Source organism: Stomoxys calcitrans, chromosome 1, assembly GCF_963082655.1.
Source record: "Stomoxys calcitrans chromosome 1, idStoCalc2.1, whole genome shotgun sequence".
NCBI lineage: Eukaryota > Metazoa > Arthropoda > Insecta > Diptera > Muscidae > Stomoxys > Stomoxys calcitrans.
In genome coordinates, this window is record NC_081552.1 from 171,823,967 (window position 1) to 171,851,910 (window position 27,944).

The 27,944-nt window shown below is 40.9% G+C and overlaps 1 protein-coding gene across 6 annotated transcripts in view; it reads left to right on the top strand.

Annotated features, from left to right (window-relative positions):
- LOC106082505 (klarsicht protein) overlaps positions 1-27,944 on the top strand; it is an 841,622-nt gene that overhangs the window by 619,953 nt on the left and 193,725 nt on the right. For all 6 annotated transcript variants that reach the window (XM_059361071.1, XM_059361070.1, XM_059361068.1 and 3 more), the window contains one exon: positions 1,109-1,576. In XM_059361071.1, the coding sequence (XP_059217054.1) occupies positions 1,109-1,576 (468 nt within the window). The remainder of the gene's footprint in view (positions 1-1,108; positions 1,577-27,944) is intronic.

Here is a 27,944-nt window from a genome sequence, read left to right on the forward strand (position 1 = left end):
ACTCATGTTAAAACCCGTCATCAATTATTTCTACGCTAATGGTGCCGACTAGGCCACCACCATTATCTGTACTTCAGTTTTTCCTGTTCGCTGCATTTGCATCTTCCAACCAGCTACGATCCATTAACTCTTCATTGTTATTATTACATAAATATGTGGGTTGTGTCTATTTTGTTAGGGAACGAACAGTCACAACTGGTGTGCATCATTGGTGTATTGGGTAGGCTGCGTTTGTCCCTTAGCATCATCTTCTTTCAATTCTCCTCCGGCTCAATAATAAAACTCTAAAATTAAATGTAATTGTTTGAGGACTATAATGTGTCTCGCCCTCATCATGTGCTTGGTTGGTTGGCTGATCTATATGACTATGTCTGCCATAGAATATGAGTTCAAAGTGTGAAGGCTCGTACATGTACCAAGGAACGGTTCATTATAGATTATAGTAATTTTTCAACAGCAACAAAACCCAAAACCCACGTCGATTTCATCTAGAAGGCAGACATCACAACTCTTTTTCTTGTCGTAGCCCAGCTTCAAAGGGGGGGTTTACCTTTTGGCTTCCTTTGGCAACAAAGGAAAATTTGTCATTCTCCAACAACCACCTAAACATGCCAGTAGCTGCGACAAATGAAAAGCTCATCTTAAATTACCTTGAATTTCATTTAAACATTTTCCACTTGCTGGTGTTTGTAATGAAAATTACATGGTCGAGTTGTGTTGGTTTGGTTGGATTTTGTTTGTTTTTTGTTGTTGTTTTTGTTTATATTCAAATTAAAATTTCCACAAACAAAGTTCGTTCCACTTTCTATTTGGCATTTTCTCCTTAGTTTGCTGCTCCTCGTGGTTTGGTTATTCGTTGTTGCCTAGTTCGATTTTCCATTTTGTGTTTTAATGTAATTTCTTTGTTCAAACAAATCGTACAAAATAATGTTGCCAACTCCACATAGCTGGGATGATCATCGTCAGCAGCGCTACATTGGAGAGCATCATTAATGCATTAATTTTCACTTTATTGTAATGTAGCAATAACAGCAACCACACTCTATATGCGGGGAAACAGTGAAACTAATGCATTTTGTTTTTGTGTATTACTTCTTTTCCTTTCCAGGTGTTATACCATGAAATAGTATCACACGCTCGAGTGGTAAGTGCCTGTATTAGAGCAGCCTCCGAAAAGGAGCAACAATTGCAATTGCAGCAACAACAGCAGCAGCAGCAGCAACAACAACAATTACATTTGCAACAGCCACACGATTCCGATGCCAGTTTAATTGCGGAACAAACAAATTCGTCACTTTCTTCCACAGATGATACAGCCACCACCTCATCGGGTATTGTCTGCTGTTCCATAGAGTCGTCCAGCAAGCTGACCTCCTTGCCAGGCAGCACTGCCAATAATTCTTTGGGAATTTCTTCTGTAGCCAACTCAGCAATACCTTCTGCAACAACATCTAATTCCCGAAAATCGGAAACCAGTTTGGAGCGTCTACAAAATCGTTATCATTTATTGTACCTGAAAGCATTTGAGGTCCAATTGTGGCTGGATGGTTTATTGAGAAAGAAAACTTCTTCAGTGGTAAGTTTTAAATAAATTGACATAATTGTTTATTGATAAAGAACCCCGATGGCAGAAAACAAAGGGCACTGCATATAAAAAAAAGTAAAAGCGTAAAAGTTCGACCTGACCGAAACTTACATACCCTCCATCATGGGACGCATTTGTCAAGTTCTTTGCCCGATCCATCGTATCGATATCAATACGATGGATGTGAATTGGTATGCTATTAGCGCTATACCAAGTTATGAACACATTAGGGCCATATTTGGTTTGTCTGTTGGAGACTATAGTAGAAGTCAATGTGCAAACTTTCAGCCAAATCGGATATGAATTGCGCTTTTTGGAGGCTCAAAAATTATAATCAGGAGATCGGTTTGCATGGGAGCTATATCAGGTTATGAACCTCTTTGAACCATACTTAATGCAATATTTCATCCAAATCGAAGAACAATTCCGCCCTTTAGCGGCTCAAGAAGTTAAGATCCGAGATCGGTTTATATGGGAGCTATATCAGGTTATTAATCGATTTGGACCATACTTGGCAGAGTCGTTGGAAGTCATAACAAAACACCGCCTAATCCGAAAAGAATTGCGCCCTCTAGAGGCTCAAGGATTCAAGACCCAAGATCGGTTTATATGACAGCTATATCTGGTTATGAACCGATTTAAACCATACCTAAAGCATTTTTACGAGGTTGCGCATAAAAAAAGAATCCTTTGATGCCAAAACGTACACACTGGCGTTAGGCAATGTGCGAAGCGACACACTGATCCAATCCTTAGACCATGCCTGTTCCCGTTTCCTCAATAAGACGATTTCGATATCTGACAAGGTCAAATACTTTGGTGTGATCTTGGACAGGAAACTGAATTGGAAGTGTCACATTCAGGAGCGTACTGAGAAGGCTCACAGATGTTGGGCACTATGTAGACGGGCCATAGGCTCGAAATGGGGCCAGAATCCTAGGATATTCCACTGGCTCTTCAGGAGCGTGATTAGATCAATACTTACTTACGCCACAGTAGTTTGGTGAACTGCTATGGAGAAAAAGTGCAACATAAGGATCATACAACAGGTGCAGAGAACATGTTGTCTTGGCATAGGCGGAGCAATGAGGACCACGCCCACTAGGCACTGGAGAATATTCTAGATATCCAACCCATTGACATTCAGATTAAGTGTGAGGCAGCTACTGCGGCTATGAGACTTAAGGCGATGGGAGAATGAATTGATAATGGGAGCAGCTCATACCATCGCGTTATAATCGAGGCGACGATAGGAAACCTGGAAGGAAGGGGAGAGGTTTCCGATCGGATACCTGAGACGACACTTGAGGTCGAGTGCGAGATACTGCTGGAAGCGGCACAGTCTTGGATTTACGGAACCTTAGTATTGCCATCTGGAAGATCATGTTACACGGATGGATCAAAGCTAGAGGACAGAGTGGGCCTGGGGGTTAACATTGAAAACCCGGGGACTGACATCTGTTTTAGACTGCCTGACCATAATACGGTCCTACAGGCGGAGATCCGGGCGATCACGGAATGCGTGAAATGGTGTGGTGCTAACACGAGGACGTCGAGTGTCAACATCTTTACCGACAGTAAAATTGCCTTAAGGGCAATAACAACCAGGACGGTAAGGTCACGAACAGTCTTACAGTGTAAGAAGGAGATTATCGCCTTCTCTGAGGATGACAAAATCCGCATCGTTTGGGTGCCGGGCCATAACGGAGTAAGGGGAAATGAAAGGGCAGGCGATTTGGCGGTGAAGGCCAGAGGACTGTCGTCAATAAACTTGGTTAAGGAACAGCGAAAAGGTCGGTAGGAAGGAGAAAATCCTATGGGGGGATCCACATCGTGAGAAGACGAGGCTATTACTGAAAGGAAGCAAGAAGGAGGTCAGTATAGCTATTGGTATCATAACGGGACACATAGGACTACGAGCTCACTTATGTAAAATCGGTGCGGCAAGTGATAGCATGTGTAGGGGATGCGAGGAAGATGATGAGTTGTTGGAGCATTTCCTTACCGGTACTTAGGTGGAGACACAATATTAGACATGAACCAACTTAGGGGAGTGGCATTGAAAACAATTAAAGATTTTGTAAGTATCACAGAATTCCTAACTTAAAATTTTCTTTTTAGAGGTTACTTTATAGTTTTTAGAGAGCATAACAAGCCCATTACTGGCTTAGGTGTATGTCCATAGTGGCATGGGGCGGATTAATATCTGCACCGTCTTTTCAACCCAACATAACCTTACCTAAGGCATTTTTAAAAGCCATAACAAAAGGCTACGTGCAAAATTTCAGCCAAATCGGATAGGAATTGCGCCACCTAGAGGCTCAAGAAGTCAAGACCTAAGATTGGTTTATATGACAGCTATATCAAAACACGGACCGATTTGGCCTTTCACTAATAGGAAGTATTCATGCAAAATTTCAATCGTTTAGCTTTATTCCTTCGAAAGTTTGCGTACTGTCGACAGGCGGACGGACAGTGCTAAATCAACTTAGAATGCCAAGATGATCAGGAATAAATACTTTGTTGGGTCTCAGATCAATATTTCGATGTGTTACAAATGGTGGAGGATATAAAAAACAAAACTAAACTTTAATGCCAAAAAACAGCAAAAATTGAAAACAAACTAAATCTATACTTCAACATAAACAGATGCTAGTAGACTTGGTTAGTGTCGTACTTACATCACAAACATCGTGCATCGTTTTCGTAATGAATTCCATATGAGTAAAACCTAGCAACACACCTAGAGGTTTTCGTTGATGACCTCCATAACCAAGAGGCCGAAACGCGTCAAACAATGACGCGTTTCGGATCTGCTGTCTTTACTTTTCCATTGCAAAAAATTCTTCGATCATTTTTCGAAAGTGAAACAAAATGAGAATTATAAAATAAGGTGATATTCACCTTAGCAGGCAGAAAGACTTGAAAAAATTGAAGATTTAGTTTGTACGTGCGCTCTTAATAATGTCAGGAACAGCGTGCTAATCACATTATCGTTTTGCATTCTATGCTCTAGGTTTGTTTACACCTAGGATCAGAAGCTGTTAACCGCGATAGCTAGGTCTGCTTCTGCTATAACCATTGTTCGTGATTGCCATGTTCATCGCCCAATGGCATATCTTATAGTAGCCGTTATAAAAGCACTCATTGACCTCTTACCAAAACCCAGCAGCTATGTCGTCCTCCTTCGCAGAACGTAAGGCCAGAGATTCCCACTTCGCCACCAATTCTGCGCTGACGATCCCCGCTACCAAATTTAGTAATTCGACAAATGGCAAATGCAAATGCATATTTGCCCATTAACTTTCCATTGAGGAATTGAGGTACACTTCTCACATATTATTGAGTGCGGTCCGATTCAAGTTCAAACTCAAATGATAAGAGGTCTCCGTTTTACATAGGTGTCCGAACGGAGTGCCGCAGTGCGACACCTCGTTGGGGAGAAGTTTTTACATGGCATGATACCTCACAAATATCGTCAGCATTAGGAGAGGATAACCACCGCTAAAAAGTTTTTTCTAATATTCTCGCCTGGAATAGAACCCAGACGTTCAGCGTCATAGGCGGACATGGTAACCTCTGCGCTACGGTGGCCTCCTTCGACAAATGGTACATATGCGAAATCGTCGACTTGTTCACTCGCCGTGGGCGTGCCCTTCTTGCCATATTCGTCTGCCTTCGCATTTCCTAGAGTACTATGGTATCCGGGAAGCCAAGCGCAATGTCATTAGACTAGATAGGATCCCGGCACTGGATAGCTGTGAGCACCACACAGTCTGGAACATTTAGGTGCAATCTGTATGGGTTTCATTGCTGTCACGAGAAGCTTAGCTGCGAGCTACTGTACAGGTTGATAGTGGAATGCTTCATACCAAGTAGTTGCAATAGCAGTCGTGGGCTATAGGTATCGATTGGAGAGTCTCAGTGAGTCTTTCACAAATATTGAGTGCCTATGATGCTCGATGTGACAAGGCGAGTTATTGGCGCCTTTACATAACCAATGGCCGCCATGCTCCCTCGGCGATCGGTCCTTTCGACCGAAACGAGCTTGCTACCTACAGGAGCTTGTCGAGGATCGGTACCTCGCCATGAAAGTGTGGCTACAATCACAACCAGAGTGGATTTAAAGATTGCAAACATTTAGCCGAGCACCTCGACCTCACGTCCTCGAATTGAAGGTCTTGAGCGCCACTAAGCAGTTCACATCACTTGTGAGCTTCGACGGCGGCAAACGCCTTAGGTTGGGTTAGATTTAAGTGGCAGTCTGCCATCAGACTCACTTAGACCGTTTTGGTCCATTGTGATACCACAGGAACAAGCGATAGAAGATGCCAGACAGCTTTAAAAAGCCCCAACAACTTGCGAACTTTTACATCCCCTAATAAAGATTAGTTCTCAAAGAAATGAGAACCTAAAGTGGAACCCCTTCTGACTGCCTGTGCGGGACACACGCATATCAGATGTTCTATAGTATTTTCTTCTTCGACCTTTTTATAGCTTCTAAGGAAGTCGTTTCTTGTAACAGTCTGTCAGCATGTTTTCCGATCAGACAGTCACCTGTCATGATGGACACAATGAGTTGGACGTCTGTTCTAGCCACCGACAGCAAAGCGGTAGACCCACTTTCTGACTATCCGTCGTTGCCCTTCGACTCTGATACTGAAAACTTAGCTTACATGTCGCTACAGGCATACCCACAGATTCCAGTTCCCCTGCAGTGTGTAAGATAGTTTCTAGTCTAGCAAATTCGTTTGTGCTACAATTCCTTGGGATATCTCTGTGGCCCGATATCCACAACAGGTGATTTTGGAGCTATTAAGCCATCTCGCTGAGAGATCTGCAACAGTCGAGAGCAGAAACCCATTCCCTTGATTTCTTTTGCAACCAAATTAACGGTACAGATCTCATCCTGATTTACCGTACACTCGTCAGACAGTCTTAGCGAAGTTTACCATATTAGCTCCAGAATGGATTAGCCTAACGCCATCTTGTTGCCATCAGTGAGCCCAGAAGTCTCATTCTTCACACACACAGCATTCATCCTCGAATTCGGTCTGCCTGGATAGCTCCCATCCTACATCAGTATCTAAACCGCATAGTGTGAGACCTTCCTACCCTCTACCTCCGCAGACCAGTCTACCCTCCGCAGCCATAATACCCTGAATAGAACTGTTACCGTCCACCTTCAGCATAGGGAGTTTCTTTAGCATTAGCGAAACTTGGCATCATAATCACCGCCTCCAAGCATGCTTGCGGTGTGGTGCTCTACGCGATCATGATTCCGAGTCATGCCAATCTCTGCACCTTTCCGAACTCCCTCGTTCGATTCTCTTATAAACAGCTTTCCACCATACCAGCACTCCATACGACAGTACTGGCTGCACAACGGCGGTGTACATCCAGTTCATGATCTTCCGATTAACTCCCCACTTCCTACCGAACATCCTCCTGCAGGAGTAGAAGGCGCATAGGGCCTTACGGATTATTTCCTCCGTTTTCTCTTTCAAGGCGAGGACTTGGCGCAGGTATTTCACCTCAATCGAAAACTGCAAAGTAGTGCCGTGCGAAAATAAGAGTCTTAAGCCGTTATATGATATCCCCGAGTGAAGAGCTCTAGCTTCGTCTCCATTGGGGTCAAGTCCACAATCCATATGTCGTTACCCATCTCTTAGTCATCTTTCCATGATCTCGCTTAAGAAACTTCGTATCAATTACAAAACATCGTCCGCATATGCGATTAACTCACGCCATCCTTGTTGAGAAGTTACACAGCATCGTACTGGTGAGGATACCTCCACGTCATTCCCTTCTCCCACGTCCGCATTAATAATCTTACCGCGTAGCATGCTATTCACCCACCTTGAGATATTCGTGTGGGCTTTCCTGTAGTCCAGGGTGGTTACCATCTCCAGGTTGTTAGAAAACCCCTCCATATCCAAGAGGTAGTACGTCAAGGAGACACTTCTCGGATTCTCGTATTAATTAATCCAACGACCTACTCTATTGTACACTCAATTGTAGACCACTAAAGTTCCTCGGCGTCAGTCCTCTCTCAATTTTAGGTATACTAGTTTTTACATTGTTTAGAGTGGAAAAAATTACAGACTAATGGAACTTTGGTCGTGCTGTGGTTTGGATTTTTCCTCAGGGATAAAGACCACCCTGCCCTTGCTATGTAGGACTACGCCACGCTTGAACGAAAAAGTTGTCTCAGTCATAGCAAAGATTCCTGCAATAGTGCGGGGTAATTCTGTTAGGCCCGGTCGATTTAAATGTCTGGCAAGTGTGAATCGCCCACACAATCTTCTCCTTGCCGAATGTATCACCGATGAGGTCTTCCGTATATGCTGCTCCTGTGCGTACTGCGATGTCTTCATCCTCGGCCTTATTCTGGCTGCCTGGAAAGTGAGTTCCCATCAGTAGCTCTATCGTCTCCTGGTTGCTCTAGGTGTAAGTTCCATTATGCTTGCTCAGGGAGCATGTTGTGTTGGGTTCCTTAGAAAGAACTTTGCGCAACCTAGGTTCCTCACTAGTGCTTCCTAATCCTTTACAGCGATATTTCGTCCAGGCACTCCTCTTCGCTCTCCTCATCTCCATATGGAACGTGACCAGGGCAACGCGTTTTTCCTCACAACCCTCTGCAGTGTTTTCTCTCTTCTCCGTTGTACGAGGCGGTACTCCTTCTGGACCTGCCTTCAGAAAGACTTTGTTCAGGTACTCCGTAGCTAGGCCTTCTTCGGACTACAGCTCCCTTGTGGAGGGGACCACAACCTCTGCATATGCTCCCTCCTCCTTCCTATCTCGTCCTCAAACTGGACCTAAAATAAGCACTGAGTGGAGACGTTTAAATTTGAGACTTTTATAATTTTTATAAGTTTCGATCTCACGGGCTTGGTTTTGCTTAATTTGCTTTTACGGAAAAACTCAAGTTATATCTCATTTGGAAATACACACAAATTGTTTGTGTTTTCTTGACTACAGGTTGAGAAAAACATTGTTGATAATTTGTTTGAAGAAAAAAAATTGTATTCCAAAAGTGTTTTCATATCACTCCCATAATGGCGCCCAAATAAAATGCCAACAAAAATAAACAAAAAAAAAACAATTCCTTTGATGCTGTAACTTTTTGGCTGAAATGTTACCAAATCAAAGGGAAGGGAAAATCTCAGCAACTCATGGCGCGACGAAATCGATATGTGTGAAGATAAATGACAAACTTGAACTTGAAATTGAAATTGACTTTGTGTGGTGAAATATAAGCGAGAAAAAAAACCAAATCGACCAAAATAAAAACTTAAGAAATACTGGCAATACACAATGTTTTCAAACAATTTACAAGCCAAAAAAGGTGACAATGAAGTTGAAACACTCAGACAGACAGACAGACGGATGCCGGGAAAAGTGTACACCAAAGAGGGAGACGTTTTTTTTCTACACATATGGGGAGAGATACATAGCCATGGCATTCCATTGGCTATAGATTGAGAGATTGCCTGCCACAAGATGCAGATAGTGCATGGTGGTGCACATGCCTTAATATTGCCATCAAACGTTTAATGGTCAGCGCACAGTGGGATGTTTTTTGCTCAATGACAAGGAAATGGACAAACTTTAGCTTTAAACCAAAGATGATGTCTCAAATTCCTTAGAGACCAGTTGGCAAACCTTAAATATTTTTTTTCAAAGTCTATGTAATATTTATGTTACCTCCAACTGCAAATGTGTAGAGGGCATGCGTTGGCTGATTTTTTGGCGTTTTGTTTTTATTTGGTTGTGTTGGAGAAGACCAACAAGTCATTTGTCATGCCACATTTTGACAATAATTTATATATTTTCCCCCACTCAAACAACACAACAATGAAGTCATTCTGCAAATGTTAAGTTTGAAACATTACAAAGGAAGTTTATCAAAATGTCGTTAACGTTTGTTTTTGCGTTTTTTTTTAACGTCAAAGAAATTGACTTGTGTTAAAGTTACAAACAAGTTGGCCATTGCCTTGTAACTTCATTTCTTGCAACATCAATTTTTCGAAATTGAACCTGAACGTAAAAGGCGATTGCCCTTCGGTTTGAGTTGTAAGTCTTTGAAATTGATTGCCTTGTATACTTAGACAGATTATTTACATAAACATTTGTACCATCCATCCATTACACCCCCAAAACAATCTCCCAATACTTCAACCACAACAAAATTTGTTTATAAACACATCTACCAAAGAGGAAGGCAGGCGTTATGGCGGGAAAGCTTATTAGCATGCCTACAACATTTGCCTTGGCAAAATATTCTTCCTGTTTATCTGAAGCTCTATCTAACAAATAAAATGAAGACATGTACCTACACTCAGAAAAAAATGTGTTTTAAATATAACACAAATAGGCAGAGATATTACTAATAGTGAACACTAAAAGATAAGCGACCCCGATATCTTAAACGAAAGTGACTCAATATCCCTGACCTCTTCTATATAACCTTGAATTAGTAGTTATTATTAAGTCTTTCTCTCGAAAAGCAGAAAAATTCTAATTATATTGTAAGCTACACGCCAGAGGAGGCCACTGTCATGACAGTGGCGGTTGTTGGCTGAACGGGATCTGAACCCGTTTGCTATGCAGACTATGTTATAATATTTCAATATGGTACGAGCAGGTCTGCTGAGTAGACTGGCTTCGAGGTTTTAAAGCCTGAGTCGAAATAATCTATGCTGGAAAGCCGAAGGGGTTTGAAGATGACATACGACTGGGCTAGACCTAAAGGTTCTGAACGTTAACGCAGAGAAAACTGATATCCGGCTCACTACGAAGAAGAAGAAGATAGTCCAATTCCTCGTTGGAACGTTGAGACTTGAGAGTGATCTTGGATAGGAAACTTAACTGGAAGTGTAATATTCAGGAGCGTACTCATAAAGCAGACTAATGATTTTTTTGGGATATTTTAGATTCTGAAGCCAATAGCTTTTAATAGGAAAGGACAATTTGCTAGCCCAACACATGCTATCACATGCCGCACCGATTTTACATAAGCGAGCTCGTTGTCCTATGTGTCCCGTCATGATACCAATAGCTATACTGACCTCCTTCTTACTTCCTTTCAGTAATAGCCTCGTCTTCTCACGATCTGGATCCCCCCATAGGATTTCGCCGTCCTGCAGACCGTTTCGCTGTTCCAAAGGATAGCATGCGCATTCGTCCCCCACGCCCTTAACTCTGACTCTGGCGTCGACCCGAAAGGTTTCGGGTTAACTAAAGGTGATTTCGATTGTGAAAAAAGTGCAGCATTTTTTCGACATGTTGCACTGAAATCGAAATTTTGTATTCGATTCTCCAAAAAAGTGTAACCCCACCACCGGGTAAATGTTCGTTTGTAATGGTGTTGCCCACTGAAAGTGAAAAAATGCTGCATTTTCTACACCGTGGCTAGGCTAGGATGGAGAATGCCGCACTTTAAATCAGCTGCTATCATCTCATGTGCATGCCACCGTTCAAGCAAATTTTGGTTGAAAAGAAGAAGAAGAAAACAATTTGTAGAATGTTTGGCAAAATATTAAAAAGAAATACATAAAAAAAGGAAAAAGTAATCGCGTTTTATTTAGCTAACGGCATATTAGATGCATTGCTACATTTTACAGCATTATTTGGTTGAAATTACAATATACGGGCATATTAACATGTTCGATTGAAAATGTAAAAAGTGTAAAACTATGAGAGGGATAAGGCAGCATTCCCAAAATGTTGTCCCGTATAAGTGCAACATTAGTGTAACATTTTTTTTCAGAATCGAAATCACTATAAGTTTATTGACGGCAAATCGTCTGCTCTTTCGTTCCCCCTTAAACCGTTATGGCCCGGCACCCAAACGATGCGGATTTTGCCATCGTCAGAGAAGGCATTAATCTCCTTCTTACACTGCAAGACGGTTTGTGACTTTACCGTCCTGGTTGTTATTGCTCTTATGTCAATTTTATTGTCCGTAAAGATGTTCACACTTGACGTCCTCCTGTTTAGTAACACACCACCTAACGCATTCCGTGATTGCACAGATCTCCGCCTGCAGGACCGTATTATGGTCAGGCAGTCTAAAACAGATCTCAGTCCCTGGGTTCTCAATGTAGAGCCCCAGGCCCACTCTGTCATCTAGCTTTGATCCATTTTGTGTAACATGATCTTCCAGATGGCAATACTAGGGTTCCGTCAATCCAAGAGTGTGCCGCTGGCAGCAGTGCTTCGCACTCGCGTCGGTCAAATTAACAGAGAAAAATTTGTGGACCTATTTCCAAGTTTTTCATCGTTTGGCTCACTGTGCATCGTAAGATTAAGGGAGCTCTCCCATAGGTCAGGGAGGGGCTACGGACACTATGTTATCTTTGATGTGACCTATATGTCAAAAGTAAAAAGTACTATACCACTTTATCTGATAGAGACGGATTTTTTTTTAATGTCAGAATGGAAACGCTTTACGCATGTTGCGAGTACGTCTCTAGTCATATGCCGGACTCCGTTATCAACGGTGCCGGCTAAAAATCCACCCTGGTACCGCTTTCGCATTAATTCAAGGTGTCTGGCCCATATTTCACTTTTATAGAGAAGGATGCTATTGCATGTTTTCATTAAAAGTCTGCGCCTGGATGGAAGAGTCCCACCTATGTTTGCCACTAGTCGACTGAATTGCGCCGTTATCCTCGCGGCCGTTGTTTTCGCATGCCGAATTTGCTCTGCATAGGTCAGTTTGGTATCTACTCCGATTCCTAGGTATCTGACCGATCTCTTGGTCTTGCCAGCATGTCGTCTATGCGCATATCCGCTTCCACTGGGATATTTTTTCTCGATAGGAGTAGTAACTCCGACATCTGCATGGCAAGTTGTAAGCCGTGGGAGTCCCGCCAGCCCTTTGCCCTTAGCATCACCTGCTGTAGTTTGCGCTCTGTACCTTTTTTGTCTCTCGTCTGCACCGTTGTCGTCAGCATATCCTATTAGAAAGGTTCCGCCTGGCATTTCTGTTCAAAGTTTTCCCTCATAACTGGCATTTCAAAGATTCGGTCCAAGTATGGATCCTTGCGCCCCTCCTGATGTGACCTTATATTTACTCATTTCATCCTGATAGATAAGTATTATGTCACGACGGGATATTAAAGTCCTCTCTGAGCGCTTGGAGGATTTCAGACCATCTGAGGCTATTGAATGCGTTCTAGAGTCGTGGCTCCTTTGCCTAGCCGCCTTTACTATCTCCATCTATCTCTCTCTTTCTCCGATCGTGGACATTCCAGCCCAGAAGCTATGTTCTCTCATTGAGAGCCCATCTCTCTTAATGATGGCGTCCTAGAGCCATGGCTCCAAAAGCTTGCCGGCCGTAGCCAGCATGCATACACGCAAAAAAATAAAACCTTTGGGACATTTTTACGACAAACAAAATACTTTTATTAAAATTTTTTTTTCATTTATTTTAACTCCATAACGTTTCGCTTCAACATATCAAACCCATATCCCAAGCAAGCCCATGGGCTTGCACATGATTACAATTGTGTGCTCGTCGCTGGTATTGACACATATAGACTCATACACAACAATTGCTTTTATTTATTTATTTATTTTTTTTGACTTTCCGAAGATCGGTCAGTATATCGAGCAGTTCGTCGAATGCAGATGGTAAATTCTGCAGATGATAAAAAATTTTTTAAGTGTCGCCTTAGGTACAAAAATTTTGCATATGAATATATGAAGAATGAAGGGATTGTCGGGGTAGTATAGCTTTATATTTGTCACAAATTCTTGCAGGAATTTCAATGTCAAAAACATAGTCCAACGTTTTTTACAAAAGAAGTTTACTTGTCGAAAATTTCCTTTATGTGAAACGAATTATTTTTTTTTTTGGTCTGTATGAGGATGTAAATGTTGGATCACCTTTGTCCTTGCTTATGAGCACCAGCTTTTGTGTTTTCCATGCCTCCGGAAAAACACCTCCCAATAGACATTGGTTAAACATTTTCGGATGAAATTCCAGTCTGCTTTCAGCTATCTGCCTGATGACTTCGGTCGGTATTCCTTCAGGACCGGGCGCTTTTCTGCTCTGAATGCTGCGAGCTGCATTCCGTAGCTCCTCTATCGTAAAAGGGGTTATGTTGTCAGTGGGAAACAGTGTGTGGACTACATTATCCATTGTTCTTCCATTCATTACCGCTGTTGGGCTCCATGTGCTGAGTTTTTCCATAACAATTTTGTATTTTAGGCCCAAAGGGTGCCGGTATACATCTTCTCTTAATTCCTCCCACTTTTCTTTCTTGTTTCTTTCTATAACGGCAGCGAGTAACTTTTTTGCCTAGGAAGAGACTTTAGAACACCTTCTGTTTCTCATTTCTTTCAGAACCTGTCTGATCTAGCGGATGTGAACATTCGCAAGTTGTTGGGCTTTTTAAAGCGATGGATGGTTCAACGGTAGGAAATAGAAGACATCTTTCTTCTTCTGTTCCTGTGGTATCACAATGAACGAAAACGTCTAAGTGAGTCTGATGGTAGACTGCCACTTAAACCTAAACTAACTTTTTTGCCTCGTATGTTCTGTCTCAGCCGTGCTTCTGCGGCGACCTCTCGTATATCTACCTCTTGGTTTAATGCAGTTGCCTCGTAGCTCAGCTGTAGCATCATTCCACCAGTGTACTGCGGTTCTATTTGCCCTCGGCCTTTTGAGTCTTGGCATGGAGTTTTTGCATCCATTCTCTACGATGCCCGATCAATTTCCGCTGGTAGTTCGAGTTGTTGAGCTTGTTCACGTTTCACTTTCGTGTACCTGTGCTCCTTCCCTCATTAGCCGTGTCCCTCCCAGTATTAAATGAGAACATAATATACTGGTGGTCGCTGTTATCCGATGATTTCCTCGGACACAAGGGTGATGTGTGGTATAGTACCATCGCACGCGGATCGCCTAAGAGCTGGCACGTTACCAGTGTTCATAACGAGTAAACCAGTTCTTGCGGCCATGTCTAGAACTCGCCTTCCTCTTGACGATCTGATAGAGACGATTGGAAAATTCTATATCTTCGCTCACGTAAAAAAATTGTTTTTTTTTTTCGAGTGTGTGCTCAGAAACAATTGAAGCCGTTTAGCCATCAAATCAATAACAGCCCAAACTGTGGTTTCTGGGAAACAAACCAAATACCAAAACACACACACACACACACTCAGACACAAAACAGTGAACATTTTGTCCAACAAAACTCAAAAATCAAAATAAACATAATTTGTTGTGGGCATTTTGTGTTTCAAACTCCGCATGGCCCGTTTGTCTGAGTTGTGATTTATGAACCCTAACATTTACCAGCACTAGCTCCACAACCAAATGTGGCCCCCCTTTTTCTTCCACCGATTTTTAGCTTTCTAGTTAAACAGTGGAAAAATGGCACAATACTACCGTGAAATAACAACATTTTGCCAAACTCATTTCATCAATAAATAAAAACTCTGTTGTGTCTGCAAAGCGGGGAGTTGTAAAAAAAACTGTTACATCTAAAGAAACTGATGTTAATCTGTAAATGTTCCACAACAAAATGTTGTTACATATGTTTGCCATATGTCTGTGCACTTTTACTCGCACATCCGATGCAGTATGGCTTTTCTTTGGCATAGCCAAGTGACCAAACTGCAAAGCACTGCGAAAAGCTATCACAGTGGGAAGGACTTGGAAATGGACAGTGAAGAGCTTTGAATATAGAGACGGACACGACACAAGCATATGTGACAAGATAGTAATGAGGAAAGGTAAGCATGGCCGAAAAATATTCCCATGAAATTGGGAAATCTTATTACAAGCCTAATCAAATGATAAACACACCGATACCAGAGTTGCCCACTCTTCAATGATATGAAGCTGCCAAAGCTGTCGAAATAAGTACAGGGTAAGCAATTAAACTTGAATTTCTTGATAAGAAGGTAGAACTAATAGGCAATGAACTCTGTCTCCCAACGATTGTGTATCCTGGGAAGCACAATTATGTTTTAATATGACAGTTTAATTCTTAAAGGGATAAGTTGTCAGGTCTTATGCTTTTCCCACAAATAGAGGAAAACTTCTTGGATAACAGATACAACGGATTTTAGGTAAAATGAGGTTGGTCGCTGGCTCATCATTACGCATTTTTTGGTAAAAGAAGCCTAAAAGAGCTTTCAATCCTTTAGGATACCAAGATTTAATGCCATTACTGCAGAAGGTGACTACCTGGTGCATCATCTAACCCCTTTGTAAACAGTAGGCGGTTATCAAAATCGTATCATGGGTCTAAATTTTAGTGACGGTCAAATACGCACACACTATTGGACATATTTGTGTACGTGCACAAAGGCATAAGCCCATGGGTTTGGAAATAAAACGCACACTAGAACACAAGCCCAGCGCTGGTCTAAAATCAAAATCGAGCTTCCAGTTTTTAGCGAAAAAATCGGAACCTTTATTTATATGGGACCAAAAACTGAATTTTGTCACCTGGTTTCTCGAGCAAAACTTTTTAGAATTTAAGGTAGATTACGATTTTGATAACCGCTTGATAAACGATTCTGGCCCTTGCAAATAGACCCACCATAGGGTTCAGAGCTAATCCCGTCGGGGACAGTTATGAATGCCTTAATCTCTGGCTGGGGTAACCCCCCTTCCCGGGACCTTCTTTATACATGTATGAGAATAAAATTTCTTGGAATCTGGGAATAATACAGGTTTTTGAACGGGTTTATCGTCTTTCAGGAGGAGGTCTTCGTAGTCCTGTGGCACTGGATGCGATGTCGATGCAGGACGGCTCGATGACACTGTCACAGACTGAGGTCAAGGCTGGAAAAAGCTTCTTTGAACTATAGGAAAGTCTGTTAGTCTTTGCAGGTTTCCAGTCCCTCAAGGAGTGGCAGGGAATGAGGCGGTCGACGATTGGGCAGAAATAGATAGGTGACCAACGCTGATCGCGCTAAGGAATCTGTGAGCCCTCCTCTATCCGGGCTACTGAGCTAGGAGGACGCTTTCTAAGATGACCACGAGAATGAGGCGTGAACTGATTAGTGCAGGTTAGCGAAGGCCCTGCGGCCGAGTATTTCATGAAATAGGACGTCACTTACCGAGAAAGCACGACTGGTGATAAGAGTTCCGACTGATCATTGCAAGGTCGACCCTTTGAAGTCGCGTTGCACAGGGAGATACAGACTTTTGGCAGACAGTCGAACTCCCTTAGTTTCACTGCCCTGCAATCGCGAGAAGACACAGAACAATGGGTGATCACTTTTTACAGTGTCCTTGTTTTCTTCCAGGCTCTTAGTCCTCTTTCACTTTAGAGTTCTGTAGAGACCTGGTTCAGCCAGCTAAACCCTGCTAATACCGGTTGCAGTTTCTCCCCGGTCCACCCTGTTTCATATTTCTTTGGCTTGTGCGTTGTCTTGCGCTTTACTAGGGTGTCTTGCGCCTTACTTGGGTGTATCTTATAACATCGAAGTATCCATTTCCGACCATACAAAGTATATATATTTCGAATTGTCGTAAAATTCATGTCCGTATGTTAATAACGCTACATTTTTATTCATAATTGAGATATTAAGTTGAAATTTTGCACAGTCTCGTATTTCTCCTATACGTAGGTAAAGTTATTGAATGGCCTAAATCGGACTATATTTGGATATAGATGTCATATAACCGATTTGACGATTTGACCCTACGTCTTAAGCCTATAACAGACGCATTTATTACTGAATTTCGCTGACATGGCTGATCGTGTCGAATAGCTTCGATAGGTCCAGTGCCACAAGGACCGTCCTATCACATGGCCTGGGCTGATTGAAGCCACTGCAAATGTGTGCGTTGACGGCGTGCAAAGCAGTTGTTGTGCTATGCAGTTTTTTCAATCCATGCTGATGTTCGGAGACCTAACGTCTCCGAGTGAAGCGGCCAGAAACCGTGGTTGCGGGACCATAACATAGTAAGGGGGGATAGAAGACACTCCACTTGGCTGTAGGGTTCAGAAGATTGTCATTGATGTGAGTGCGAGGCTTTTAAAGGCAATGGCTTGGGCGACAAACCTACATGTACCATTGTGAACAGTAAAACGGCCGGAAGGGCAACGAAAATCCTCTATGGGGATTTGAATCATGACATTATGAGGCTAATACTGAGGAGAAGTAAGAAGCCGATCAGAATGGCTTTCAGTATCGTTACGGGACACTTATCACTATAGGCGCACCTATACAGAAAAGATTCGGCAAATGACTGCGTGTGTAGTATAGTGAAGACTGCGATTCCGTGGAACATATCCTACTGCCCAGCTTCTACGGTTATCAGATGCCGACACTAAGTGTGGATACGATACCAGACTTGAACCTACATAGGATCAAAAAAAAAATACGACACGACAAGTTTGATACAAAATATCAGACCCTCCAGGTATTTGGAGCAAATACCTTTCAGCAGAATCCCATATTTGGTCAATTGCTCTACTTGCGGTGATTTTTGGGAGATGAGGCGACCCCAGATAATTGGACCATATTTAAATATCAGATTTGTGTTCTAGTATCACTCTCCTTACATTTGTGACCCATATTGTACCATTGAGTGTTTTTATTTTAACTCAAATTGTACCGATCGGTATATATGCCCGCTTCCGAGAGTTTGAGGTTTTTTGAGTGGGACGTTTCTCCCAAGTACTTGGTCCCAAATTCAGATTTCTATTTTTTGGTTGTTTTATAAGGGTAAAGACAAAAATTAACTTAAATCGGTCCACCTATCTCTGATATATCTCGATTATATGCAAATTGCTAAATGCAAATTTTTGCCCATGAACATTCCACTAAGGAACAGGGGCAAACTTCTAACATATCCATGAGTGCAGTCCGATTCAAGTTTAAGCTCAATGATAAGGGGCCTCCTTTTTATACCCGAGACCGAACGGCGCGCCGTAGTGCGACACCTCTTTGGAGAGAAGTTTTGCATGGCATAGTAGCTCACAAATGTTGCCAGCATTAGGAGGGAAAAACAACCGCTGAAAATTTTAGCTGATGGTCTCGCCAGTATTCGAACCCAGGCTTTCAGCGTCATAGGCGGACATGCCAATCTCTGCGCGCTACGATGGCCTCCCGAATATATAGCGAAATATAACCTTTGGTGAAGGTTAAGTCAAAATTGCCCTAAACAAAGATTTAGTACTTTTTAGCTGACCTAGAACTTTTTAGAATTTCCCATGCCCCAGATCTGCTGTTGTATATTGTTATCGGGAACCCAAAAGTGGAAGTCAATTTCGTGCTCTACTCCCAAAGACATTTAATTTAAGATCAATATTACCATGGTCGGTAAATATACCCGATTTGAGGGGTTTTGGTCTTAATACCCTATATCGGGTGATCGGGCGGTCGGTCTATCTTGCGGCTATATCCAAATATGGTCCGATCTGAACCACATTCAATCATAACTCACTGTGCCAAACTTCATCGAAATCGTATGAAAAATACTCCTCTTATGGGCCTAACACTCTATATTGGGAAATCGGTCTATATGGCAGCTATATCCTAATTTGGTCCGATCTGAACAACATTCAACAAAACGGTATAGAGGTATACCAAAACCCACAGTGCCGAATTTCATTGAAATCGGATGAAACATTTTCCTTTAATAGACTCCATACTCTGTATCGAGAGGTCGATCTATATGGCAGCTATATCCAAATATGGTCCGATCTGGACCACATTCAACAAAAAGGTGTAGAGCTCTGCCAAAACTCAACTGTACAGATCGGTCCATATAGCGGATATTTATGATTATAGTCCGTTGTTATGAAATCAGAAAGTCAGTTTTATATTCAGTTACCAAAATATCTAAAAATGTATAAATAAAAACCTAGGCACTGGGAATTTACCCGGTAGAATCCCATCCCTATGGGCAATTGCTAAGGCAAAAGGTGGGTATATCCAATTAAATTGAATGAATTCTGCTATTTAGGTTACTTTCACAATGCAATTTTGTCATTTGGAGCTCTAAAAAATATTGCACACATAAAAAATTTGGTCCTTTAAATTGGTAATACTTTGTATCAGCTACCATGTATATGTAAGCCACATGTAATAAAAATGCCCTTTTTGCCGCATTTACAATACCAAATGGAAACGGCAAAGGGAGGAGTATAATATAATGGCATGAATCAAAAATCAGGCTAATTACTGCAGCTTTAGCTATCAACCTTTACACTCTACAACAATTGAGAAAGTTTTCCAACTTTAGTTCTCATTTGCGCACTGCAAGTGAAAACTTTTCACTACTTCAATTTAAAACGACCCCACTAAATTTCCCTCCATTTAGAAAAGACAAGAAAATTCGTAACACATTAACCCCATCGACATATGAGTTAAAATTAACCGCAGAAAGAAAAAAAGACGAAAATATAAGACTGTCAAATTATGTCTCTTAAATTTGATGGTAGTAAATCATTTTAATTACATTTGAAGACTAACCACAAAAGGCAAAGAGGCAGCTGGCGAAGGAAAACCAGCAAATATTTTCAAAGCTAATGTGAAAAAGGCGAAAAGTCAAAAAATAAACTTTTTTTTACCTTTGGACAAGACATCATGGCTGGCTGATGGTTGCGCGGCTTGGAAGTGTCCATCAATTGTCAAAATTGTATGGAGGAAACCCACAAAAAAGTTATGAATTAAAAATGGACATAAAAGATCACTAAAATGACATTTTTCTTCTTTCTATGGCTTCAAATCACTCACGGGCCATTGTGAGAGAGCAAGCGAGCGACGAGTGGAGGGCTATAAGAGTTTCTTTGAACTCTTGCAGGATCGTTAATTACACTCGGGGCTAGTTATTTAGCTGGCAACTGTATTCCCCCAGCCCATTATCGTGCAACTGGGGACTCGTAAAACACAAGACAAGACAAGAGAAGCAAAGGCAACACCAAAAACTTGGAAATTGTTAACAAAATGGACATTGATAATAACATGACATATTTTAAATGTCAATTTGTGATTTCCACAGTTGGCCTCTGTGATGCGGGCAAATCTTTTCCGTATGTTATCCAAAGGCACATAATGGCTATGCTCTGGCCTCAACAACAAATTGGCCCTCAAATTGAAGCAACGATGTCGTATGCCCATATGTGTTGCGGAGGGGGAGGGGGTAACAAAATTTACAATGTGTTTAACATGTAAAAAAAAAGAAAATCAAAGTGGCCAAAAAAAAAATGGAATCACCAAGCAAATGTAAATTCGGCAAACAAATTTTCAAAAGTCATTGGTTTTTGGTCAGTCCTACTTCTTTGTCGTCGATTGCTTGATGGCCAATGCAGTGTTGGTTTAGAAGGAAGAAAATCCCAAAATACAGTTTCGAAATGGAAATGAGAAATCCCAAAACCAACAAAATCAGTGCGATTTTGAAAGTAAAAGTTAAATTTATGTTTATGTTTTGCCTGCAACAGCAAAACCCAATTGTTGCAACTTATAGAGAGTAGTCTTCGATCGAATCCCATGAAACGAGGAACCAAAACCCACGGTACCCCGCCACTCAATGAAGTAAAACAAATTCACAGATTCAGAAGTAAAATCCTCTTTAAAGTTCAATATTTACCGAAAATGACTGAATAAACCCGCATTTGGTGGTTTGGTTGTTGCAAACAAAACGAATTGATTGCGCCCGAGCTGTGGTTGAGAGTGCATTTTATGTTGCTTTCATTTGATCCATTTTCGTCTTCATCATAAATTTGTATATCAGCTGTGTTACATGCCAAAATAAGCAAAATTTCAAATAAAATTACAGCTTGTTGGCATTTTAACGACTCTGTAGCATTTTAACGACAAAAGTAGCAACTGGGGTCAATTTACGGTGGACTATTTTGAGATGCAGGGAAACCAAGTTGAAATGCAATAAATTTGGAGTCCGTATCGAAAATGAGTGGCAAGAACTGGTAATCATTTAATGCTCGGAGAAAAAGTAATGGGTCCAACTCCCATTGAGAACATACAAGAAATAATTAAAGATTTCGATAAATTAGAAATTTTGAGAAAATCAGGTACAGTTTCAAATGAAACTTAACTATCACTAGTTACAGAATGTTGTTCCCCAGAGAGCTGACTTCTGAATTCGAAAACCATCCTAAATAATCGCAAATCTCTCAAATAAATTGGTTGTACCGTCCAAAATTCACCTGTTCTGGGCGTTGGGGCACAGCGATTTTCCAGGGATTTGTAGAGCCGACGAGCTTGCGAGACTAGAAACTAACTTATATTATATTCTAGGGAAACTAGAAGCGGCATGTAAGCTAGGTGTTCAGGAAAAGTCCGAAGGGCAATGAATGACATATGACAAAGTATTCACGACCCGTAAGTGAACATTCCAAAACTATGTGCCCCAATCTAGACTTGAAAAGATCTACCGCTTTGCTGTCTTTATAAGCTATAACAGACGCCTCAGTCATTGTGCCCGTCATGACAGGTCACTGTCTGAAACATTCTGATAGGTTTAAGGTTGCCAGCATCGATTTTTGCAAAAGCAGTGAAAACGTCGAGGAAGTGGGGACTATGTGTGTCCAACACTGGCAAGCAGAAGGAATTCCACTTTAGGTAAAAGAAAATTAGGAAAGTTGAGCCTCTTCACCAAGGAGCACATTTGACAAGTTCTTTCTATGAATTTTTCAAACAAATAGGAGCCATATCCCGTTATGGATCGCACTTGTCATGGCTCTTTGGTTGAATGGGTGGCCCACCCCGAATGGTGAGTTTACTCGGAGACCAGTTTGGCCCATTTTGACATCCTAACATGAAAAAGAAAAAAACGGAAAAAGGAAGACTTGGCGAAAAAATCATGTTGATGAAAAACACTACCCCCCGCTCCGTCCGAAGGGAAGACAGGGAGATGAAGAGATATGAAAAATACAGAAAATATAGGAATAGGGAGTTTCCCCGAATCGGAAGCCCACACTCACTCAAGTATTCACTCTCCAAATGCCAAGTATTGGTAATTCGTGTTGAAGATCTCATCGCGTCCCTTGTCGAATCAAACCCATCTTATTCACGTATCGGAGAAGACTTCCCAGAGACACATCTGCAAGTTCACCGATATGGGAGAAGAACCGCCTTCCTATGATTGAAAGCCTATGCCCTGTAGACCCTAGCATGAAAAAATCAGGCATTCGATCATCTCCTCCTCATCAACACATCGTCCACAGCAGTCGTTGCGCTCCGCAATATGACCTATCGCACAGTGTCCGGTTATGACTGTAACCTGTAATCATACTCAGTGACCCCTTTATCTAGAGACAGCAACTCCCTCGTCCTCTTCTGGTCAACGGCTGGCCGGAGTCGCTTGGCAATCCAACAATCATCCGCACTGGCCGTCTCCTCTACTACGAGTATGTTCAGTTGTTCGACAAAAGCCACATGTGCATGACCGGTCTACCCGCCCTGCCCTCCTGGCATACTCGTCCAACTTCCTTTTTACCAGGACACCAAGTCTGAGACTCTCCTCAGTCTACCTACCTGTCATGACTGTTAGAAGTTATAAAAAATACCATGTATAAAATGTCAAATGTGGAAGCTATATCAAATTATGAACCGAATCAGACCATATTTATCATGGATACTAGGAAAATTTCAGGCAAATCGGATAACAATTTCTCCCTCTACTGGCTCCAAAAGTCAATTTGGGAGTATATGGCACCTATATAAGATTGGGGATCGATTTTAAAGTTAAAACAAAAAAACCACTTGCAAAAATACATATAAATGGATAACAATTGCGCCCTCTAGAGATCAAAGAAGTTAAATCGTTAGAATATGACAGCTATAGCAAAACATGAACATATTTTATTTAACTCATCTACAATCCTAACCGACCAACACTGAAAGGAAGTATTTGTGCAAAATTTCAGACGCCTAGCTTTAAGGCCTATACAAAATGCAAAATGCAACTCTGCAAACAGAAGTCACTCGCAAAAGTTAAACAATTTTTATCTCTAACCAGTGTTGGTATAAAAACCAATACCAGCTCTGTAAAAGGGGCAGTGCCAAACGGTACTAATAATTTTATGTTTCATCATTCCATTCGGTATTATTTTTGTACCATACGGTGTCGCTTTACTATGAATACCGTTTGGTATTGAAATGAGAATGTTTGGTATCAACTTTTCTCTGGGTGTACAATTTGGATAACAATTACGCCCTCTAGAGGCTAAAGAAGTCAAATTGGTAGATGGTTTTATATAGCAAAGCATGGACGTATTTTAACTCATTTACAATCTCAGCCAACCGACACTGACAGAAAGTATTTGTGCAAAATAAACACACTAAGCGCGTTGAGGAGCGTCTCGTTGAAAAATGCAACTCTGTAAACAAAAGTCAAATAAGTAAAAGCGTGCTAAGTTCAGTCTGGCCGTGCCTATTGGAAGTCATAACAGAACACTATCTGCAAAATTTTAGCCACCAATGACTAACATCAATACAAAGTATTTGTGCAAAATTTCAAGCGGCTAGCTTTATGCGTTCGACCCCTATTATGATTTCAACAGATGGACGGACGGACATGTCTAGATCGACTCAGAATAAGAGCTAGCAAACTATCGCACCATTCGATATTTTCGATAGTTTTAATAACAAATATCGATAGTATCGTTAATTTCCCATCACCTATATTTCTAAAGGAGAAGAAAAATAAATGAAATCAAGGTTAATAAAGTCAATAGGAAGTCATGAGAGAAATCATTGTACAAAATGTTAGCCTAATCGGATGAAAATTGCGACCTGTATCTTGATGGATTCATTCAGTACCGGATTGCATATTTTTGTTTAATTTTGCAAAATAATTTACCTTTTGTGATAATATCTATCGGAAAAATATCAATCGATATTCAGTGAAAAAATTAAATGTCGATAGTATCGATAGTGCCATCGATATTTTGCCAGCTCTACTCAGAATATCGAAACGATCAATAATATATATTTAATTTATGGCGTCTTAGATCAATATTTCGAGTTGTTACAAACGGAATGACGAGATTAGTATAACCCCATCGTATGGTGGTGGTATAAAAATCAATTCGCCAAAGTTGAACAATTTTAACTTTGACGGCTAAAAATGCTACTTTACGTATGGCGAATGACGTTCGCTTTCAAGCGTCAAGGTTGAATATTTTTCTTTTGTGGGATGTGTGTGCAGAGTTTCATTTTTGCAACGTGACACCCCAAAACAAAGCTCATTCTGTTTCGGCCTTTACTCCTTTCTAAGTAAGCGTACTTTCGACAGACAAGTAGACGGCCTTTACAAAAATTATAAAATTTAATGATCTATGGGAAGCGTTTCGTAATTTGGTTACAATTACTCATCAGCCATATAAGGTGTGAAGGCTTCAAGGGCCGTACGTTGGTATGTTGCACTTACACCGAATTTACTGCGAAAACGCATCTATGATATAACTACAACATTAACCACGCTCGACAACCCTGTCTCTTAGCTGTACTTTTCCCAATGCATATGTTTTTGTATAATGGCAGATTTTTTGTGCGTCTGTTGAAAGTTGTATTGATGGCTTCGAACGCTGGACGACAGCAACGGATCTCACTGCTGCTCCGTGTACCCAGGTTCGAATCCCGGCCGGGCTCTGTGGACTATTTTCATTTTTAAGTTTTTTTTTGATTTTTTTTTCAACGAAGATCCTTTACTTTTACACTTTTTGTTTGTTTGTCTTAAGAGACGAGCTCAATGATCCGAGCTCAATGATCGGAGATTTTCATTGGAAATGGAAAAGGAAAGCCACAATTTAAGAGAATGCTAATATGATTAATATTTTGGTATACTTTTTTCATAACACAACCTTTCTCTTCATCTGTGAAAATCTTGCTGAATTTGAATGTTGTAAAATCCTTATTTGCGTATGAGGAATTTTTAGTTTCGAAAAACTTGTCATTGTTTTACAACACTTTATTTAGTCTCAAGTAAAAGCTAGCAATGTCCAAAGAATAGTTGTTTAAATGCCGGGATTATAATTATTGTAATTCCGGGATCAATGGTCAATGTTTTTTGTTTAATCCTCTCAGAGTTGTCTTTTCCGATGTGGTTCATGCATAGCCTTATGCAGCATAGAATTTGCTTTGGAGAACATATGGCTCTAAAGATTTCCAAAGTTGTGATAATAACAACATTTACAAAGGTTGAAGAAAACCATTCCATAAGTATCAACTTAAGTTACTAGCATATAGCTAGCACTCGACTTAGCACCACCTTCGTTGACTTACAACTCAAGTGTTTTATTACAACATTTTGTATTCGTTTATTTGATTTTTCTCTAGACCCACAAATCAATGGCTATTGGTAGTACTAAGGCTTCTTTTGCCATTTTGCTATAAAGTGGAGATTTTCTAAATTGCTCTGGTTCATACTTGGTAGACAGCGTTCATTTTCATTGTGCTCGAGTGGTCAGCTGGTCCGATTTGTCTAATTATGCAATTTTTGTTTTGTTTTGCAAACATGTTGGCAAAGCAAAGACTGCATATGAGAAAATAGAAATGGAAATTGGAAAAATACTTTCCCCTTTGCAGCCAAAGTGGTCTCCAATAACAATTCTCCCGAGACCATTGTAAACTAATTATAGCAGAGGCAATGTAAACTAAGCCAAATCCCTGCATTTCATTGCAGTTAGAGTTGCCTCTTTACACCAAATCTTTTGCTGTGAATCTTTGATCGACAGTTGGCCATATAGCACAAGACACTAGAGACAGATGGACGGACAATTATGCGAATGAATTGAAGAGAAATTGAATCTTGTTTGAAAATTCGCATCAACTTCCGTGTTAAATGCGCGCCGATATGCTCTTTGTATGCATTTACACCAAATGGGACTTGTGGGGCATGGTCCTCTTCGGTTTTCCATTGCCAACAATTCGCCAACTTCGCATATTGACCGGCGGTATTGTATTACACCATTTGCGCTTTATCATTATTAAATTTTGAGCAAAATCTCAAAAACACATTCGCATGGGTATTTTTTTTTTTTTTTGGTTTTCTTTGGTCAATTTTATGGTTTAATTTGGAAAAAATTGGTGCCACAAGCAAATTATACACTCAGAAAAATTAATTTGTTGGCGGAGAAGCCATGGAAATCAGTAAATCTTATTAATGCCATTAAATAGCAATTAAAGTGTTTGGGCCAGCAGCAACCTTAAGACCACCAAGCTTTGGCAGAAAATCAAATGTTGATGCATTTTTTATGTTTTTTTCTTGTATTTAGTAGCCTCAATAACTCCTACTCCAACATTTGATTTTGTTCATTTATTATTCACAATTTTTTTTAAGTTGTCTTAGTAGTCTTTTTGAAGCATTGTTAGGATTATGCCCATAAATAGTTTTTAATGGACATAATGGGATTACTCCCCTTACTCCATAAAAAATGAGAAAATTATAGAGCCCACGAGTTTGTTGGAGCTTCGATTTCATGGTAAAGTGTTGCCGCATCAAATCGCTGTGTTATGTTTTCTGCAATTTTTAAAACATTTCCTATATTTAAGGTGCAAAATAAAGACAATTGAATAGCCTTTATCATAAATATGACTTAAGGGTATTTGTTATGGATTTTGTATGCATATTACTTTGAAAAAAAACATGTCTTAAGAAGGACCCATTAAAGAAATCATAAAAAGTCCCAAATTTAAAGAGTTAACTGGGGCAGCCTGCGACGCTATACAGAAATTCAAATTTCCTGTGAGTGGTTGATGGTCTACGTCTGTTCTCCAGTGTAGAAGAATTTATTGCCCAGGAGTAGTCTTTCAATGTTGTGTTACAAAGGCTCTGATGGTGACTGCTTCGGGAACCTCACCTAGTACAGTGGCTGCTTTAGGCCCCACAAGCCGACAAGCCATTGATATACATAGGCTTCTGACGAAGATTGGTCTTGAGTACAAGACCAATCCCATGCCATGCTTGCCTTCACTGAAAATTTTTTTTAAAGAATCATTGCTAAACTCCTATGAATATGGAAAAATCTGTAATTTTCGTTAAATTTTTTTTGCTGCCTTCTCTGGCTCCCTTGAAGTGGCGCAATAAAATAAATATTCCATTTCTTGCTTCAACCGTCGATTGAAGCGGACGAGATTTTAATTCGCTCCGTAGCAATATTTCTGCACAATGTCATTCTACTTACTTTACTCGCACAATTTTCAGCAACTCAGGGTATTTTAGTTTAAGCGGTTAATGGTCAGCGTCTATATCCAGTGGTGCGGCAGATCTAAAGTCCGAGAGTTGGTTAAGAACGGGCTCCATAGACTCAACAGCTGCGATGCTGGTATCAGGCACTAACATGTTGTCTGCTATTGAAACCTCCACTAGTGGAGAAGTAGCTGCGCCAGGTTCACTAGGTGAAAGGCAAGTGGT